Source organism: Silurus aristotelis (assembly GCF_946808225.1).
Source record: "Silurus aristotelis genome assembly, chromosome: 13".
Lineage (NCBI taxonomy): Eukaryota > Metazoa > Chordata > Actinopteri > Siluriformes > Siluridae > Silurus > Silurus aristotelis.
The window spans coordinates 18,695,734-18,714,407 of NC_139586.1; the positions used below are offsets into that span (position 1 = coordinate 18,695,734).

The 18,674-nt window shown below is 37.0% G+C and overlaps 3 protein-coding genes across 7 annotated transcripts in view; 1 reads left to right on the forward strand and 2 right to left on the reverse strand.

Annotated features, from left to right (window-relative positions):
* Positions 1-762: 762 nt before the first annotated feature.
* Positions 763-6,718, reverse strand: rbm34 (RNA binding motif protein 34). Its single transcript, XM_083559286.1, has 11 exons — positions 6,466-6,718; positions 5,663-5,819; positions 4,298-4,416; positions 4,014-4,227; positions 3,868-3,927; positions 3,744-3,787; positions 3,580-3,663; positions 2,332-2,395; positions 2,180-2,222; positions 1,834-1,952; positions 763-1,750 (listed from the first exon to the last, which is right to left on the reverse strand). The coding sequence occupies exons 1-11, from the start codon at positions 6,489-6,491 to the stop codon at positions 1,367-1,369; spliced, it is 1,314 nt and encodes a 437-aa protein (XP_083415412.1). The 5' UTR covers positions 6,492-6,718; the 3' UTR covers positions 763-1,366.
* A 127-nt stretch (positions 6,719-6,845) lies between these two features.
* tbce (tubulin folding cofactor E) lies at positions 6,846-16,192 on the forward strand. 4 transcript variants are annotated; one of them, XM_083559223.1, is made up of 17 exons: positions 6,846-6,997; positions 8,221-8,353; positions 8,435-8,519; positions 9,431-9,607; positions 9,710-9,795; positions 9,870-9,969; positions 10,853-10,955; positions 11,175-11,251; positions 11,514-11,606; positions 11,739-11,803; positions 11,987-12,051; positions 12,142-12,294; positions 12,638-12,791; positions 12,925-12,993; positions 13,078-13,137; positions 13,220-13,311; positions 15,485-16,192. In XM_083559223.1, the coding sequence occupies exons 1-17, from the start codon at positions 6,941-6,943 to the stop codon at positions 15,578-15,580; spliced, it is 1,665 nt and encodes a 554-aa protein (XP_083415349.1). In that variant the 5' UTR covers positions 6,846-6,940; the 3' UTR covers positions 15,581-16,192. The 4 variants fall into 4 exon arrangements, with proteins under 4 accessions (XP_083415349.1, XP_083415351.1, XP_083415348.1 ...); XM_083559225.1 differs by having other exon boundaries at positions 6,867-6,997; positions 8,256-8,353; XM_083559222.1 differs by lacking the exon at positions 6,846-6,997 and adding an exon at positions 7,231-7,561.
* Positions 16,193-17,024: 832 nt separating this feature from the next.
* The window catches only part of nid1a (nidogen 1a), a 29,597-nt gene continuing 27,947 nt past the window's right edge, over positions 17,025-18,674 (reverse strand). Inside the window, exons 20-21 of one of the 2 annotated variants that reach the window (XR_014536387.1) lie at positions 17,507-18,533; positions 17,025-17,461 (exon numbers count right to left, since the gene is read on the reverse strand). Coding sequence is in view for 1 of the 2 variants with exons in the window: in XM_083559034.1 (XP_083415160.1) it covers positions 18,403-18,533 (131 nt within the window). In the remaining variant the exon portion in view is untranslated. Of the gene's footprint in view, positions 18,534-18,674 lie in introns of both variants that reach the window. The other variant, XM_083559034.1, reaches the window with a different exon arrangement.

Here is an 18,674-nt window from a genome sequence, read left to right on the forward strand (position 1 = left end):
TCTTCCCAGCCTGGTGCAGGTCTACAATTTTGTTTCTGGTGTCCTTTGACAGCTCTTTGGTCTTGGCCATAGTGGAGTTTGGAGTCTGACTGTTTGAGGTTGTGGACCCGTGTCTTTTATACTGATAATGAGTTCAAACAGGTGCCATTAATACAGGTAACAAGTGGAGGACAGAGAAGCCTCTTAAAGATAAAGTTACAGGTCTGTGAGAGCCAGAATTTATGCTTTTTTTTTTTTGTAGGTGACCAAATACTTATTTTCCACTATAATTTGCTAATAAATTCTTTTAAAATCAGACTGTGATTTTTTTATTTTGTCTCTCATAGTTGAAGTGTACCTATGATGAAAATTACAGGCCTCTCTCATCTTTTAAAGTGGGAGAATTTGCACAATTGGTGGCTGACTAAATACTTTCTTGGCCCACTGTAACTAGAGGTGTGTTTTAGGACTGGGATAGCAGAAACAAGTGAAAACTTGGCCATGGCATGGTGCTTACACTGTTTACCTTCATGTTTATCATTGATCCTGATATCTTTGTTGACACCTTCCTTGTCCAGGCTGTTTGTGGTGTATTGTTTTATATTTTATGAAAATAATTTATTACAAACAAGCTGCACTAAAACCCATAAATCAAAATCTCCTACCTCCATATGGGACAAAATGTCCTCTGAACTTAGAATTCAAATTGAGTTCAGCACTTGGCATCATGTTAACATGCTCATGCTGTCCTCCATAAATAAAGGAAAAGGTCACTGCTGTAAATGTGTTTAGTGATATTTATTTAAAATCAATCAGCATAGACACAGTTGGTAAAACAAAACAACAAACTGAATGGTCAAGTGTTCTAAGAAAGTAAAATCATCCTGAACTGTTTAACGATGGCTGACTTATTGCTTACAAAACACTTTCATCGGCTATGGATTTTCCCAGCTCAAAGAAAAACCAAACAAAAAAAGTGGTTCAGACTTCCCACATCTGAGTTGGATTTCTGTTGGAGTGGGTGTGGATTAACATAAACCAGACCCACACACAGCTCTAGACTAAACTAGAAAACTCAAATCATTTGCCAGGAACTGAGCTTGACTATTTATTTGAACACTTTTTGTAGTAAATCAGTAGACATCTACTGTGAAGGAATTAGACTTAGTTCAGACTCTAACCTCTAGTTTTATTCATCTATTTCTTTTTTTTTTTTTTTTTACAATGGAAGAATGATTATATGTATTATTTGATGGTGCAGTCAATTTGAAGGTTTTTTTTTTTTTGTTCTTTTATTGAGGTCATTAATATACATTTTTTTTTTTTTTATCAAATAAAACATGAAAGAAACTGATGTTTCCACACTGAACTGACATTAAGAACAGAATTAAATGTGAAAGGGTTTCGACTTATTGTTAGATTTGAATTTCTTTCTCAGTCCTTTGCCCTTTTTGGAAACGGGATCCGACTTGTTTCCTATGAAAGAGGTCGATGTTTTGTTTCCCATCGCAGGCGATTTCTTGAAGGGCTTTCCTGTGGGTTTGTTGTTCTCGGCACGCTTTGGCCCCCTAAAGTTTGTGGGCTGTGGTCCCTTTTTCTTTGCTGCATCTCGCCTGTGCTGCCCTTTATCTCCTTTCCCAGGTGGACCCCTTCCCTTCTTCTCGCTCTCGTTTTTTACCTTCTCCTTCTTCACTGAGCGCTTCACCCTGATACTCCGCTCGAGCAGCCGTGAGCCATTCAGCTTCAGTGCCAACATGACAGCATCTGCGCTCTAAAAGATGATGTACAGTGCATTCGCTCAGCATGTGGATTTGTTACTGAATTTATAGAATGTTAGGTTATGGGATCACTCACCTCAAAGAGAACATAACCAAAGCCTTTTCCCTCTCCAGTATTTCGATCCCTCACTAATCGCACAGCCTCTACATTCCCACAATCCTCAAAGTGCTGGCGTAAAGGCAGCTCAGTTATATCTGTGCAGAACGACAAGGAATATGTTCTAGGAAAAGGATTGTACTGAGAAAAAAGTTCTATAACAATTCACTTCAAAATCTTTTCATACATGATCATCACTGAACTAATTTGCAGCAAGGTTTTAGCAGTACTCTTTCTTCACTAAATATCCTTAATTTCTGTGCATATAAAATACAACAAGAATGACGTATATGCACGACGTATATGCACGTTAGTAGACACTAACCATATGGAAGGTTGCCCACAAAGATAGACCTCTTATGGTCATGCTAGAGTAAAAGACAGGAGATTAAAACACAGCATTAATAAGAGAATATTCCAGTGACAGCTGAAACACATTCTGTCACTGCACATTTAGAACTTTTCTACAATACTCACCGAACCGTACTGGGCAACTCGATCCACTCTGATGTAAACGTCTTTCTGAATCTCCATGCCATTCCTACAATATGGTTCATGTGAGTCATGGGCTAACAATGGATTTCAAAAACACACAACTGCAACAGTAGGGAAGGAATAAACCATTTCGGTGTGTGCTGTTCTAGACATACTATATATATAACAGGGTGATAAAATGCCTTAAAATGCTTTATTTCTCTTACACCGCAGTAATTTTAAGTGTTTAGTAAATAATGAAGCATATATTGCATTTGTAATCCGTTTATATTAGTCATGTTGGTGAAATATTAATAGCAGCTATCGACTGTTTTTTTTTTTTTTTTTTTAATCTTTCTTGTCATGTGACTAACTACAAGCTGCAACCTCCTTCATCCTGAAGACTTCTCTGTAGCCGGACACATACTGACACTGAAGAACATAAAATGTTAAAGAAAAAAGAAAATGTTTCCCACATCAACAACTAAATAATTTCCTAATATAAGATAATTTCCTAAAATAAAATCGCTATAATGAAGGGGTTTCCAAAATCCCCATTTAATTTTCAAGACTGGAAACTCTCCATTTGAATTGACGTGAATATACTAAGAATTTACAAAATTGCAGGTTAGTCTATAACAGGATTTATTTTATGTAGTAGGATAATCTTGTTTAAAACAACCAGTTTTAATGCAATTTCAGTTTAATTTCTACCCTGAACATTCATTCATATATATATATATATATATATATATATATATATATATATATATATATATATATATATATATATATATATATATATATATATATATATATAATATGCACTGTGCATTCCTCCATAACATAGTTATGTAATAGATTATATATATATATATATATATATATATATATATATATATATATATATATATATATATATATAATCCATGTTTAAAACCTCCTTGAGCTGTTTTTGAAGCTATTGTGCAACAAAATTATAACAACACTTAAATCAAAATTTTTTTATATTTTGCATGCATGTCATCTTACAATCAAAACAGAATGTTTAAATGTATGCTTGTATATGATAAAGTTTATATAAATTTCCCAAAATTACTAATGAATTCCCATAAATTGGTATATTTTACAAAATTCCCCAGATGAAGTTCCCATAGAACCTTTCCGGAAATTTCACGGCCCTTTGCAACCCTACTATAATTAGACCTGGATTCTGTGTCAGACTGGTCAGAGTATGAGTGTATATATGACCTTTGTAGGGCGTTTGCTGCTCCATCCTCATCCTTGAACACCACATAAGCATTGATGCTTGTTTTTTTGGGGTCGACTTGCCGTCTAAAAACAAACGCATGAAGGCCATCAGACTGTAAATGTGTCTGTATATCCGTGTGTCTGTGTGTCATTACAATGCGTACCGGATAGCAGCGAGCCTGCGGGACATGGTTGGGTCTTCCCGAAGCTGGAAGGAATGACAATCAGAAATCTACTACATAATACCAACATCTTGTTTTAAGTAGAAAGTAATAAGTAAAGACTCACGACTGAGCGAAATCGCACCGACTCGATGGCTCCCAGATCCCTGAAGAGCTTTTTCAGATCCTGCAAAAAATAAAAGTTAATAGAAAAACACACAACGATGAGAGATGTTTGACTTGTCAATGATTCATGCACAGAAAGTCAGTCACCTTCTTTGTGCAGTTCACAGGCAGGTTCCCCACAAACACGGTCCTTTTCTGTTTAATTCTCTCTTCCGCTTTGTTCCAGGTCACTTTGCGGCGTTTCACATAAAGTGCGTCTGCCAGCGTTTCTTCATCATCTTCCGCTTCTGGAGCTTTGCGCTTGGCCTTTTTCGGACGTTTTTCCTCTTCGGCGTCGTCTGCGTTTTTTAATGATTCCTCCCTGGGAATTGACACAGATGATTCAGGTGTTCATTACCTAAAACAATCTCAACAGCAGCAGCACTACGAACCTGTCCTCCAGCTTCTTTTCAGCTGCTGATTTCTGTTTGGCCTTCTTCTGTTTCACTGCTTCGCCTCCACCTGCTACACGACATGCTTCCTGTTTTATAGGACCGGCCTTCACTTCTGGCTGCATAAATACAAGAGAAGAATTATTATTACTAAAAAAAAAAAAAAAACAATGTAAAAGACACAAAAATGTTCATGCAAGAACTTGCACATTACTATATTTACTACATTACTGTGTTGTGGTCTCACTTAAATTCTATGTAGATACATGACAATAGTGTCTATATATTGTATATGATAATGTAAGATGCAATTATTTTTTTATTTAAGCTTTAAAACTGTAACAGAATAATCTTCAGAAATGTTTTAAAAACACTATAAAGTCTTTATTATAATAATAATTTAAAAAAAGATCTTTAAAATGTCTGGTGTTGGTATGACTACACTATAAATGCCAACAATGACAAAGGTGAAAGGGTTTGGACTCAATTTTTCATTTCCTTCAGATTTTAAAACGTTACGCAAAATCTGATGCAATGAAATGAAAATGTTTAACATTAGCTTAGATGTGATTTTTTTTGGGGGGGGGGGGGGGGGGATCATGTTGATTTGAAAAAATCAAGGCAAAAGCAAAAGAAAAATAAATAAATAAATAAATAAATAAATAAATAAAATTAGATAACTACAGGCCTAATCTATTCAGTGTGTAATCAACTGCCAGCTGGTAAATAGTCTGTGATTCTCCAACACATCACAACTCCTTCTGTCCAGATGACAGCGAACATCTGTACACAAGTTTTAAAGTGTTTTTGTTTGTAAACAATGCACAAAAAAAAAAAAAAAAAGAACTTCAACCGACTGAACAGAAGGCATTGAATTAATCAGTAATTTAATAACAAAGGCATTTCTGAAGGTTTTGTATTAATCATGTCTCACAGACTCCTGTGTATTTGCTCCTGCCACAATAATGAATATAGGTTTTAAACAAAAAGAATTATTGATAGGTGTAAGGACAGGAATTTAAGAGTTTTATTCTAGAGGAGGTGTTTTATTACACATACCACCTTGATTCTACAGTATAAATCGCATTTGTGTCGGTTTCTGCAGCAAGATATTAAAAGTTGTTTTTTTTTAACCTAAAGTACATTGTTTTTTTTGTCCAGCATCCAGTGTGTATGTAAACATACAGGCTTGCTATTCATTTCCTGATTAATGACCTTTCTAAACTGGTTATTTCTTAGACAAATGCATCTGTGTTGATCTCTGCTAATTTACAGCTTGTATAACTGTAGTTTAATGTTCAAAGACCTGTTTGAAACCAGGTTTTAGCAGCACTGTACTAATAGATGTCAGACTTGCGTACTTACTTTTGGTGCTGGAATGAAGACCAGGGTGTTCTTTTTAGTGGCAACTGAAAAAAGAGAGGACAGTGCCCCTGATGTGGTCTGATCTGGAGTCAGGCTGTCTGATACCAAGCCAACAACATAATCCTTCTGCTGAGCAGCTTTAGCGACCACCGCCTCGCTGAGAATATGAAAAAAAGTTAGCAAAAATCCACATAAAAACTCATGTCATAGAGAACTAGGTATTAAAGCATTTAATTCCTGTCCTTCAACTAGGTGATGGAGTATTGCTTTTGGATAAGAAACCAACAACCAAGCATGCATTTTACGATGAGCACACGAATTACAGAGAGAGAGAGAGAGAGAGAGAGAGAGAGAGAGAGAGAGAGAGAGAGAGAGAGAGAGAGAGAGAGAGAGAGAGAGAGAGAGAGAGAGAGAGAGAGAGAGAGAGAGAGAGAGAGAGAGAGAGAGAGAGAGAGAGAGAGAGAGAGAGAGAGAGAAGAGAAATAACTTTATTCATTCCAGAGGGAAATTCTTAATACCCAATGAAATGAGTTGAACCATGCTCTATAACCTGCCCAGAAAGCAACTCTGTAATAACTAGATTTATATTTTACACATTACAAGGGATATGCAATGGTATTTTTTCTAGTTTCTATATATTAACACAGAAAACATATAACGATTCTGTTTATCAACATATAAGTAAACAATCAGGGTCAATCTTGGACGAACAGGGGATACAAAGAACACAAGTGCACTATCATAAGTACAAATGGTTTAGTTTTTAGTCTGCACTTAGTAAATACTGTATTACGGTGTCTAACCTCTTCGCAGCGTGCTTCTTCTTCATGCTTTTCCCACGTTGTTTAAAAGGCTACTTATTAAATGATAACATTAATATATCAGTATCGTTATGTGGATATTTGTATTTGTTTAAAAAAAAAGTAAAAAGAGAAAATGAGAAAACCATTCGCTTTTGATTTTTTTGTTACAATGAGAAGACTTAGACGGAGTTTCTCACAACGCTTCACCAAAACACGTTTCCACGTGCGCATCGGTCTTTCTTTCCCTGTAGAAACAATAGCCAAAAGCATACGTTCCGAAGCTATATCAATAACGTACTAATTGCGTACTTAGATTGAATTAGATTACAATAAAAAATATAATTATTACATGTACAATAAATATCTGTCACACATTAAGTTTGTAAGAAATGTAGCGTGGTATAATAGTTTCAATGAAGCTGTGTGTTTTTACGGACCGTTAATTTGTGCGCACCATTTCGCACAGGAGTAACTGATGGGAGAGAAACGTCAAAGCGTATCGCATTATAACTCGGAAAGAAACTCGTTCAAGGTAAGACCTGATTGGACTTTCTATGGTGTAATAAATATATTTATACACGCATTGTGTTTAATCTGGATACGTTGTGGGTCACCTTAATAAGCAAACATGATGCTTACGCAGTTGGCATATGTATGTGACACAGCGAAAACTTGGACCATGTTGTTCGGTGGTTGCATGTTCATTCAGTCCAGGAACTAACTATTAAAAATTAAAGTATTAAGATTTCCGACAAACAAAACACAACGTGACTTTGATTGCAGCAGTAGAGAGAGAGACAGAGAGAGAGATAGAGAGAGAGAGAGAGAGAGAGAGAGCGAGAGAGCTGGATACTGACTAGCAACTTGAGGGTATCTAAAACCGACAACACAAATTTAATTAGAAATTAATATGAATTAGATTAAAAAATCTAGATAAACTAGATAAAAAAGACACATTAAGCATCACTGATTTGTTTATTTTTGTTTATTCGTCACCACACACAGGGCTCAGATGGAGCATTCAAAACTTCTCACACACTGTTCTACCATAACAGGGATCACAGCAACACGGCTATACACTTTACCTAATCCAGTGGTAAGGTAGTAATTGTAGGCATCCATACTACAAGTCTTTACCGTTTCTATCTCTCGGTCTCAATCAGATAATAATACACGTCTGGATGTGGTACTTCAGGTAAACGTTTAATGTTCTGAGTGAAAAGTTGTCGCCTCAATGTGTGATTCAAGGGGTCCGGTATCTATCTATTATTATTTATTTATATTAATATCTTAGCAGTTATGTTTTAGCTAAACTTAAAACGTATGTGTTAGTAATTTTGTTTTTACAGCTCCGTGCTTTAAAAGGGGCGCCACCGGAAATGTTTCCCTCGGTGGATTATATTAATTACACAGGAACTTGCTGCATTGTCATTACTGTGTTTACTACAGAAATACGTTTCATAACACAGGAGATTCTTTTTGATGTTTGATGGGGTTTGATGTTTGAATGATTTCCCCCCCAATGTTCATGAATCTCCACCACCATGAGCCTTCAGAGTAGACTTTTAAAATAAAAATTACTCACTGGAAGTGAATCCAAAAATAAGCACCCCAGAGAAGAATCCCAAACACTTTCCTGAACAGTTTTTTTTTTTTTTTTTTTGTACAAGTAAGAAGTAGATTAGAGTAGAAGTAGACTATCGCACCTTGTTCATAGATAATGAATTATGTGGTAAATGTTTTATTGCTGTGTAGTGTGCAATGAGGATTCATGAGAAGGATCAGTGCAGGATGGAGCAGGTGCCTGATGATGCTGTGGGAAGGCGGGTGTTGTGTGATGGAGAGCGGGGCACTGTGAGATACGCCGGCACCGTTCCACCTACCAAAGGTGATTGTCTAGATGTTCAAGTGACCACACTGTTTAGCTTGAGAAAGAAAACATAGATCAATAATTTTTTTTTTATTGAAGGATTGTGGTATGGTGTGGAGTGGGACAATCCAGAAAGAGGCAAACATGATGGAAGCCATGAAGGAGTTCGCTACTTCACATGCAGGTAATGATTGAACACGGTATGTTCAAAGCTAGAGATTTTTACCTCATCAATCTCAATCTTTAACCTGTGTATTATCAATATGTGTATATCTTGAATTAAAGAAAAAACTAAAAGAATTGTGATTTTTTGAAACCTGAACTTTATCTGCCACATTTTAACATTAGTGAGTGCTGGAAGAAATTATCAGCACTCCAAGATAGCAGTAGTTTTAGAGATGTACTGAAAGCAGGTCGTCACATTCCTGTTGAATTAGTAGCTACTGTATGAGAACAGAGTAAGGGCTTTAACAATGCAAATTTTGAATTGAATATAAATTATTATTTTTTGAATGTCACAATACAAATGTCCACCAGTACATTTTAAACCTTATCACAGAAGTACATATATAAATGAGAAACATAGAACATTATTCATGTACAATCTTTAGCAGTTATTTAGAATCATTTACAGTAATTACAATAAACACACATTTACTTTTCACTGTCATTTTAGTTCAGTATAATTGTATTCAATTCTTTCTTTGTCCCAACTGGCTATACCAAATAATAATTTAGGGGTTTTACAGCAATAGGAGTGAATACTTGTGCTAATTAGATTTTTTATTTTTTTCCAAAATATTTTTACATGTATTCATGACACATATTTACAATCCAATTAATTTCCAGGTTGTAGCTTTACAAAATGTGAAAAAGTTCAAAAGGGTTGAATACTAATGCAACCCACTGTATTCTACGGCACGAAATGTTTTTTTAATTTGCAGTTAATCGTGTTGTTTGGACATCTTCTCTAACGTAACATGGTTTTGGTATGCTGTACTGTAATCTAGTTCGATGACATGAATAAAAGAATGAGAATTATGTTAGTTAAAGAAAGTGCTGCCTTTTGGTTTGGGTTTTTCTATTTCTCATTAGTCACCCAACAAGAGGTTCATTTGTGCGACTTAAAAAAGTCAGCTTTGGCGTGGACTTCCTGTCAGCAGTAAAGCAGCGCTATGAGATGGAGCTGGATCAGGCCATTGGTAATAATATAACGATTTCCACCAGAACTGTGAAGATGGTCGGCTTTGAGTCCATTGTGGAGAAACAGCGGTGAGTAATGAAGTGCATGAAAGGTGATCCCCTCTGTAGTTCTTTCAGGTTGGCCCATATGATGAGACTTTTTATAAATCTTGACTTGCTGTCTTTTTACAGGGTGGAGAATCTAACTGAGATCGCCCTCATAGACTGTGAAGTGTCGGGTCCAGGTCCTGAAAATGAAATCAGGAAAAATACACCTAGTATCCTTTTAAGCAGTGATAAATGGCAGGAATTTTCTCCTTGTACACTTTGATTATTTAACACACCGTCACAGATGTGGTTTCTTTGGATCTTTCTGGAAATCTGCTGAGCTCATGGGAGGTTGTGGCAACAATTACAGAGCAGCTGGAGGAACTGCAGGTACTCTGCCTCAGGTAGGTATTCATTCAACCATTCATCCTTTTAAAGAAAGCTATTAATTATATGCATCCATCCACCTATCCTTCTAGTCATTACTTCTATCCATACATACATACATACATACATACATACATACATACATCATTTACATAATTTCCCTCCATATCAGTCTAACAGTTTCTTGGATCCATATATATATTATTCTGAACAAGCATATATGCATCAATCCAGCCATCCACTTATTCATTCATACATACATTTGGCCATTAATTCATCCAAGGTTATGGTGATACTTGCATCTAACCATCCATCCATCCATTCTTGCATACATTAATTACACCCATCTGCTTATCCATTCATAAAATGTCCATTAATTACATCCATCCATTCATTAAATTAATTACATCTATCCATCACATCCGTCTATTGCTCCATCCTTCAATCTTTCATGCATTTATCTATATCTATCTATCTATCTATCTATCTATCTATCTATCTATCCATCCATCCATCCATCCATCCATCCATCCATCCATCCATCCATCCATCCATCCATCCATCCATCCATCCATCCATCCATCCATCCATCCATCCATCCATCCATCCATCCATCCATCCATTCATTCTTTGCATCCCTCATTTATATCCAACCATTGAATACATCTATTCTGTCCATCAAGTCCTTCTATTATTTCGTGAACTCAGTAATTTGATCCATCTAGACATATCCTTCCATCCATCCATCCATCTGCCAATCCATTCATTTATTTATTCATTCATCATAATTATTTGAGTATAAACATAGTTTATGTATCTATAAAAATAACTTCTTATTTTCAGTACCTTCATCTTTATTACATAAATACTAAGCTTTCTGACAAATTCTTTATTTTATAGCCACAATCGTCTACAGATTTTCTCAAACCCATCCAACCTGAACCACGCCTTCTCCCATCTAAGAGTCCTGATGCTTAACAGCTGTGCTATGACCTGGTCTCAGGTAGCAGTCAACTTTCTCTCTCACAAACACACACACACACACACACACACACACACACACACACACACACACACACACACACACACACACACACACACACACACACACACACACCCCATTGCTGTGTTTGTTATTAATGTTTTATCTTTCTTCAAGTTCCACAACCCAGATTTAATTTGATTAGAAGACTTATCAAGCTACCCTTCTTCTTTTTGGCAGGTGCTCCAGTACGCTCCCATGTGGCCACAAATAGAAGAACTTTTTCTCAACGATAATAATATAACTGAACTAGAAAGGTCAGGCACTATATAATATCTCCATGTGCTAATTAGTCTTACAGACAAGAGCATACAGTACTGTGAAAGTTTTTGCAAAATGAACTAAAATGTTATATTACATTCTATTCTATTATAATATAATATATTATATTATTTTATATTGGTATGTGTTAGTTTGTTGCATAATTTAATAATATACTATATACTAATTGTATATGAGCTATACCAAATCTTTTAATCATTTTAACAAAAATCAGAGGTATTACTTATTTATTTTTAGGCCTATAGATGTTCTGCAAGGTCTGAAGACTCTTGACTTGTCCAACAACAGATTAATAGAGGAAAGTGTACTACAATTATCACATCTATCCAGGTAGTGTGTATATTTATCAAACATTAAGGTATAAAAATGCTTTTTTTAGTATGTTGTAGCAGAGAACAGAGATAAGTGATCATAATATGGTTTTTGTTTCACTAAATATCTGTGTTTTGTTTGATAACTAAGGTTGGAGACACTGAACCTTTGCAACACAGGACTGTCTTCTATTCAGTTCAGTGACACACAGCCAGGTAATTCTAAAATCCAGGCTTAGACAGATTGCTGATAAAGTTTTAAATATAATTCTGTCAGATTTGCCATGCAGGCGGTTAAAGTGTAATTCTGGCAAATTGCTTACAAGGTGTGTTAGCTGTAAAAGAAATAGTCTCAGCTCACCTCATGCATCCTTTAATCATATTTTTAATATTGTGAAGGTATGAAGACTTCAGCGTTCCCCGCACTGAAGATTCTTTTGCTTGATGATAATAACATTTCTGAGGTAGGAAACATTTTTTGTAAAAGAAAACAAATTTAAAGCAGTGTAAAGTTAATGTAGCCTAAAAGACGACGACTTGTCATTGCCTTTCAGTGGGCTCTTATTAATGAGCTGGAGAAGTTGAGGGCTTTGGCGCAGTTGTCCTGCAATCGAAACCCCTTGTTAGATTTGGAGAAAAACCGCGAGACAACTCGGCAGCTCATCATCGCCAGCATCAGTCAGCTGGAGATACTCAACCGGAGTCAGGTGTGTGAAAAATGAAAAGAAGAATCCATACCATGCTTTCGTGTAACAGCTCCGCTCTGGTGGCAGTGCTTGCTTTATTCTAAATCAAATCAAATGATCTAATTGCTATTTGCACTTCTGGTTAGATGCTAACTATATTTTCATTGGCCCTGTACTCTGCACAATGACAATACAGTTGAATCATTTTTAATAAAATCTACAGTAACAGCTCATTCCTAGTAACTTAAATGGGGAAGAGCAATATACAGTCAATCATTTTTATTTTTATTACCTGGGAAACACAAACTTATTAGTATGTCAGATGTCTAGCAACACACCTGATTCTGAGTGTTTTGTGCCTCAGGTGCTGCCGCAGGAGAGAAGAGGTGCTGAGCTGGATTACTGTAAGAAGTTTGGTCGTGTTTGGCTGCAGTCAGGAGGCCACAGGGATGCGCAACTGAACCGACCCAGCGCAGAGTTTATAGCACAGCACCCTCGCTACCTCAAGCTTATCCAGAGTGAGTCCGCATCCCACTAACTCCAAATGAACCTCATTTATACAGCATTTATGGTGCTGCAACTGCCACATCTCTGTCACTGCAAGCTAATGTGGTGTGATAGATAACTACCTAATACTGTTACTCGTTTCAGAATACGGTGCACCTGAGGAGGAAGAGCTAAAGGAGCAGAAACCTTTTGCTCTAAAAGATCAACTGCTGAGTGAGTTACTACACCATTCCTACCCATATCTCAAATTCACCATTATTTATATCTCATCTTCTTTATTTTCTCTTCTCATGTCAGCGATTACATTCGAGTGTCCTGAGGACACAGACAGGAAGCCCATACAGAAAAAGCTTCCAGGTGGGAAGGTGTAGAATGCTATGTTTTGAAATAAATTGATTGCATTGATTTAAATTTGTGGCTTTTTTTGATCCACTCCCAGGTTCAATGATAGTTCAGAAAGTGAAGGGACTGCTGTATAGATTACTGAAACTACCAGGTGCTGAGCTACATCTCACCTACACCAGCTCGAAGGTAATCATTCATGCAAGCCCTGATTCTAAATCTATGAATGTTTATGGATGATTTCATAAATAACAATTATAACCATTATATGTAATGTGCTAAGTAGAAGACACATACAGTGGGTACAGAAAGTATTCAGACCCCCTTAAATTTTTCACTCTTTTTTATTTTGCAGCCATTTGCTAAAATCATTTAAGTTCATTTCTTTTCCTCATTTATGTACACATAGCACCCCATACTGACAGAAAAACACAGAATTGTTGACACTGTTGCAGATTTATTAAAAAAGAAAAACTAAAATATCACATGGTCCTAAGTATTCAGACCCTTTGCTCAGTATTTAGTAGAAGCCCCCTTTTGATCTAATACAGCCATGAGTCTTTTTGGGAAGGATGCAACAAGTTTTTCACACCTGGATTCAGGGATCCTCTGCCATTCCTCCTTGCAGATCCTCTCCAGTTCTGTCAGGTTGGACGGTAAACGTTGGTGGACAGCTATTTTTAGGTCTCTCCAGAGATGCTCAATTGGGTTTAAGTCATTGCTCTGGCTGGGCCATTCAAGAACAGTCACAGAGTTGTTGTGAAGCCACTCAATTGTTATTTTAGCTGTGTGCTTAAGGTCATTGTCTTGTTGGAAGGTAAACCTTTAGCCCAGTCTGAGGTCCAAAGCACTCTGGAGAAGGTTTTCGTCCAGGATATCCCTGTTCTTGGCCGCATTCATCTTTCCCTTGATTGCAACCAGTCGTCCTGTCCCTGCAGCTGAAAAACACCCCCACAGCATGATGCTGCCACCACCATGCTTCATTGTTGAGACTGTACTGGACAGGTGATGAGCAGTGCCTGGTTTTCTTCACACATACCGCTTAGAATTAAGGCCAAAAAGTTATATCTTGGTCTCATCAGACCAGAGAATCTTATTTCTCACCATCTTGGAGAACTCCATGCGGGTTTTCATGTGTCCTGCACTGAGGAGAGGCTTCCGTCTGGCCACTCTGCTATAAAGCCCCACTGGTGAAGGGCTGCAGTGATGGTTGACTTTCTACAACTTTCTCCCATCTCCTGACTGCATCTCTGGAGCTCAGCCACAGTGATCTTTGGGTTCTTCTTTACCTCTCTCACCAAGGCTCTTCTCCCCCGATAGCTCAGTTTGGCCGGTCGGCCAGCTCTAGGAATGGTTCTGGTCGTCCCAAACGTCTTCCATTTGAGGATTATGGAGGCCACTGTGCTCTTAGGAACCTTAAATTTTTTTGTAACCTTGGCCAGATCTGTGCCTTGCCACAATTCTGTCTCTGAGCTCTTCAGGCAGTTCCTTTGACCTTAATGATTCTCATTTGCAGTGACATGCATTGTGATCTGTAAGATCTTATATAAACAGGTGTGTGGCTTTCCTAATCAAGTCCAATCAGTATAATCAAAAATTTCTGGACTCAAATGAAGGTGTAGAACCATCTCAAGGATGATCAGAAGAAATGGAGTGCACCTGAGTTAAATATATGAGTGTCACAGCAAAGGGTCTGAATACTTAGGACCATGTGATATTTCAGTTTTTCTTTTTTAATAAATCTGCAAAAAGGTTAACAATTCTGTGTTTTTCTGTCAGTATGGGGTGCTATGTGTACATTCATGAGGAAAAGAAATGAACTTAAATGATTTTAGCAAATGGCTGCAATATAACAAAAAGTGAAAAATTGAAGGGGGTCTGAATACTTTCCGTACCCACTGTATTTGTGCACCGTCTCCCATGATTTCTAAAATTATGTACATTGTAATATATTAATAAGTTGTACATGTGTGGAGTTATGCTGTTGGCATCAGCAGAGGAAACTTGTGCTGTGTAGTAGTAATATAAATAGGAATAATGTTCGGTGAAAATACTAATGTATAGAGGCGATAAAGCAATTCAGTTCTGTTTCTTTAATTGGGCTTCTTGTCTGCTTCTTGTCTGTCATCTGCTACGTTTTGCAAAGCATTGGTCTGTTCATTAAATTGCATTTATAATTAACACATCCTAATAAATACAACCCCAGTCTGGAGAAGATAAGACTAACATTAGTTAAAAAATATATATTTTTTAACTAATTTTATAGACTTTAAAAATTAAATATGATTTTTTTTGTTGGAAGCTCATTAAAGTGTAATATGAGTTGATCTCTTTTTCTGTCTTTCTCTTGATTATTGTGTAGATGGAAGGTCAAGAGATCACTATCAACAATGACTTGAAGCCACTGCAGTTCTATTCTATTGAAGATGGGGACAGAATTCTTGTGCGCTGGTCCTGAGGACACACTTGAAATCTCTAGGTGATGTTATTCACCTGCTATAACAGAACACTAATACAGAACACTGCATAGCATGAGCTTCTCCCGTTCTCTGTTTCTTTTCGCAAGGTCTGCACAAAGAAAATTGTGAATAAAGCTCTGGTCATACATTCCTCGTGTCTCTGCTGTGGGACAGACAGAAAGTATGTTATTAAATTGCCTTTATTTAGATCAGGCAGTCATGTGTGATAGAGAGGTGTTTTTGATTCCCATTAGAAATCCTGATTTGTTTCCAGCATTTTACTTCAAACTGCAGATCTCTGTCCAATTGTCAACATCTTTTCCCAGGGATTACTGCATACATTTACTTTGACTCCTGCAATACTCTGTATTAATTTGACACAATATTGCGCTTCTCTAAATAGTGCTTTTTTGGTAAAGTGGCAATTTTTAATTGAGAAATTAAAGCTTTGTTCAGTGTTTTATTTCTGTGCACCAGTGTGTTGAACAGGCACAATAAATATGAATGTGCTGTACATGACTCTTTACACTAGATGGCACTAGCATTAGCCCTTAGAAAAAAAACGTGAACGTGAAGTAAAATCAGTAATAGTTTTAGCAGTATGTGAATGACATCATGTTGGCTTCTATTGATTTTAGAATGAAGACAGATCTCTGTCTATCCATAGCTTAAAAAGTAGGCTTGAGCAATACATGACACAATCACATAATAGGAATGCTGCAGGAACAATCATGGAGATTACATGAATCTACAGTCTGGGCTAAAAAGCAGTCGGCGCAGTGTAGCTTACCATTGTGCGTTTTCCTCAGTAGTAGTGCTTCCACAAATGAATCCAAAAATGAATTTGTCTTATAAGTTGTGCTAATAGAAAAATCTATTTTGTATCTACGACCTACAGGGGGACATGGACCATCCTTCTGCTCTTTAGCCACCTTTAAAATGCTGCCTTTATAAAGAACCAACCTTCAGCATCAGATGGTCATAGATGATAAATAAAAAGCCTAATACCATTTAAGATTAGCACCGTAGGTTTTACCTTACAGAGGATTCAGCAAGAGATTTTTTTTTTTTTTGTATGCATAAGCCAAGATGTGTTCTTCTGAATAGGAAGCTCACATCCCATGGGATGTTGTGTACATTCATATGTGGCAGGCTGAGCAGAAACATATGGCCTGGGAGTTATAATTCCTGGACAGATAAGCTGTAGAAGACATTCGCCTGCGCAGGACAAGCTGCTTTTCAACACATCTGCAGCACACATAAAGCAGGCATGAGGAGGCACACTGTTCATACTCCAACAGCTGCCAGTCATCAAACCCACTTCTTCCGCCTGTTCCACATGGTTCTCACAAAACTACACATGCGGTCATCAGAGCCACTGGCACAACAAACTTAAAAAGTACAACAATGTACTAATCTTTTGAAAAAAAAAAAAAAAAGTGATTTTGATTTTTTATTTTTATTAGACAGCTGTATGAATTGGAAACTTTTCCCATCTCCTCCCCCCAGCTGCACAATCAACACATACATGGTTATCTAATGCATTACTGGTGAGTGTGTGAAGCCCCATATGGCGGATGAGGTCATGAAGGCCAACACATTTCCCAGCGGTGTTCAGTCCAGACGGACAGCACCTCGGTATCCGGCTTAAAGCTTGTAAACCTGAACATCTTCAAATAGTTTGTCGGTGATAAAATTAACACAGTTTCCAATTTCCCTCAAGTATAGTCGATCAACAAAGACATGCGTGATTTACTTTGAGGCTAATTATGTTCTCAAGTAAGAAAAGCTTGATGTGATCAATATCACAATGTATAACAGGTCATTTTCAAGTCAAATTGGATATTTCTGTAAAGTAGGAGGGTTTCTACTTTATTTTTCTCTAGAGAATGTTGAAAACTTGAAACTATGGGCTGTAGTAATACCAAAGAAGATTCATGTCTTGGCTGATGACTACATTTGTAAATGTAATTTAGCCTGTTTTTTTTAACCTGAATATGTTTTTAACATAGTGTTTCTATAGCCATTTACTACATATAGCCATTTACTTTACAATTAAAAAGTGGTACTCTAAGAACAATACTGAAAAATAATTGTAACTATTATATTGATGTATGTAAATAATTCATATAGTGATAATATCCAACCCATAACTATCCCACCCCTTCTACCCCATACCCCATACAGTCAACACAGGAAAACAAATGTGGGAGTTACTTGCTCGCTATAATGCACATGTATGGCTATATTTTGTTTCCACATGATTTAAGACTTCACACATGAACTTCTCACTAAAGTCAATGGCAAGTATAAACATCAATAACTAAATTACCACATAACCTGTTAATAGTATACATAAAACTTTAACTATAAAAATTGTAATCATTTAAAAAAATCAACAAGATGACTTGAAACTTCTTGCCCCGGCTCACAGACCCCTGGATGTCCCCTTTTGGTCACAGTTGGAAAAAAAAAGCACCATAATTACACGCTTCCTTCTTTCTGCAGTTCATTTCAGCTCTCTGTGCTTGCTCCTCTTCATCGAATTTTATCCTGAGATCTCCTTCTCTTACAGTTTACATAGGACTCCATATGATCTCCATGTCTAACTTCATTTATTCCTCTTTTACACATTACTACATCACATCTGCAATGTCCCAGGACTTTAGTGATGGGGGTGGGGTTAAATGACTGATAGGAAATGGATCTTCTCTCCCTAATTACAATATGCAATGTTTTCTTTGTCCTTGTATTATGTGTCACAGGTGTTGCTTTGTCCATGTCTCGTCGACACACCTGCTTGTCCATTATTCAGCCGCTCTCAGATATGACGATCCCTCTCAATGCAGGTGGGGTCCTGAATGTCAGGGCAGCGGCAGGTAAAGCCTCCTGGCCGCGGCAGACACAAGTGTGAACAGCCACCGTTATTGCTTGAGCAGTAGTTTCTTTCAGCTGGCAGAATAGTGCAATCAGAAAAGTGCATTGATTAGGAGTGGCAAAAATCTTTTTCACACTATTACAGTACAAAACTATGGGACATGCTGTTCTAGGAAGAGAATCAGCTAGATTTTTTTGTTCATTATAACAGCAGGT

Bases quoted from the DNA above. Each gene is read 5' to 3' on its own strand.
- rbm34 (XM_083559286.1), bottom strand. From the start codon at position 6,491: ATGAAGAAGAAGCACGCTGCGAAGAG. The intron at 3,788-3,867 runs GTGAGTCTTTAC...CATTCCTTCCAG, and splicing joins CGGTGCGATTTCGCTCAGTC to CTTCGGGAAGACCCAACCAT. The intron at 2,223-2,331 runs GTGAGTATTGTA...CTTTTACTCTAG, and splicing joins GAGTTGCCCAGTACGGTTCG to CATGACCATAAGAGGTCTAT.
- tbce (XM_083559222.1), top strand. From the start codon at position 7,478: ATGGAGCATTCAAAACTTCTCACACACTGTTCTACCATAACAGGGATC. The intron at 12,052-12,141 runs GTAGGAAACATT...ATTGCCTTTCAG, and splicing joins ATGATAATAACATTTCTGAG to TGGGCTCTTATTAATGAGCT. The intron at 12,994-13,077 runs GTGAGTTACTAC...TTCTCATGTCAG, and splicing joins TCTAAAAGATCAACTGCTGA to CGATTACATTCGAGTGTCCT.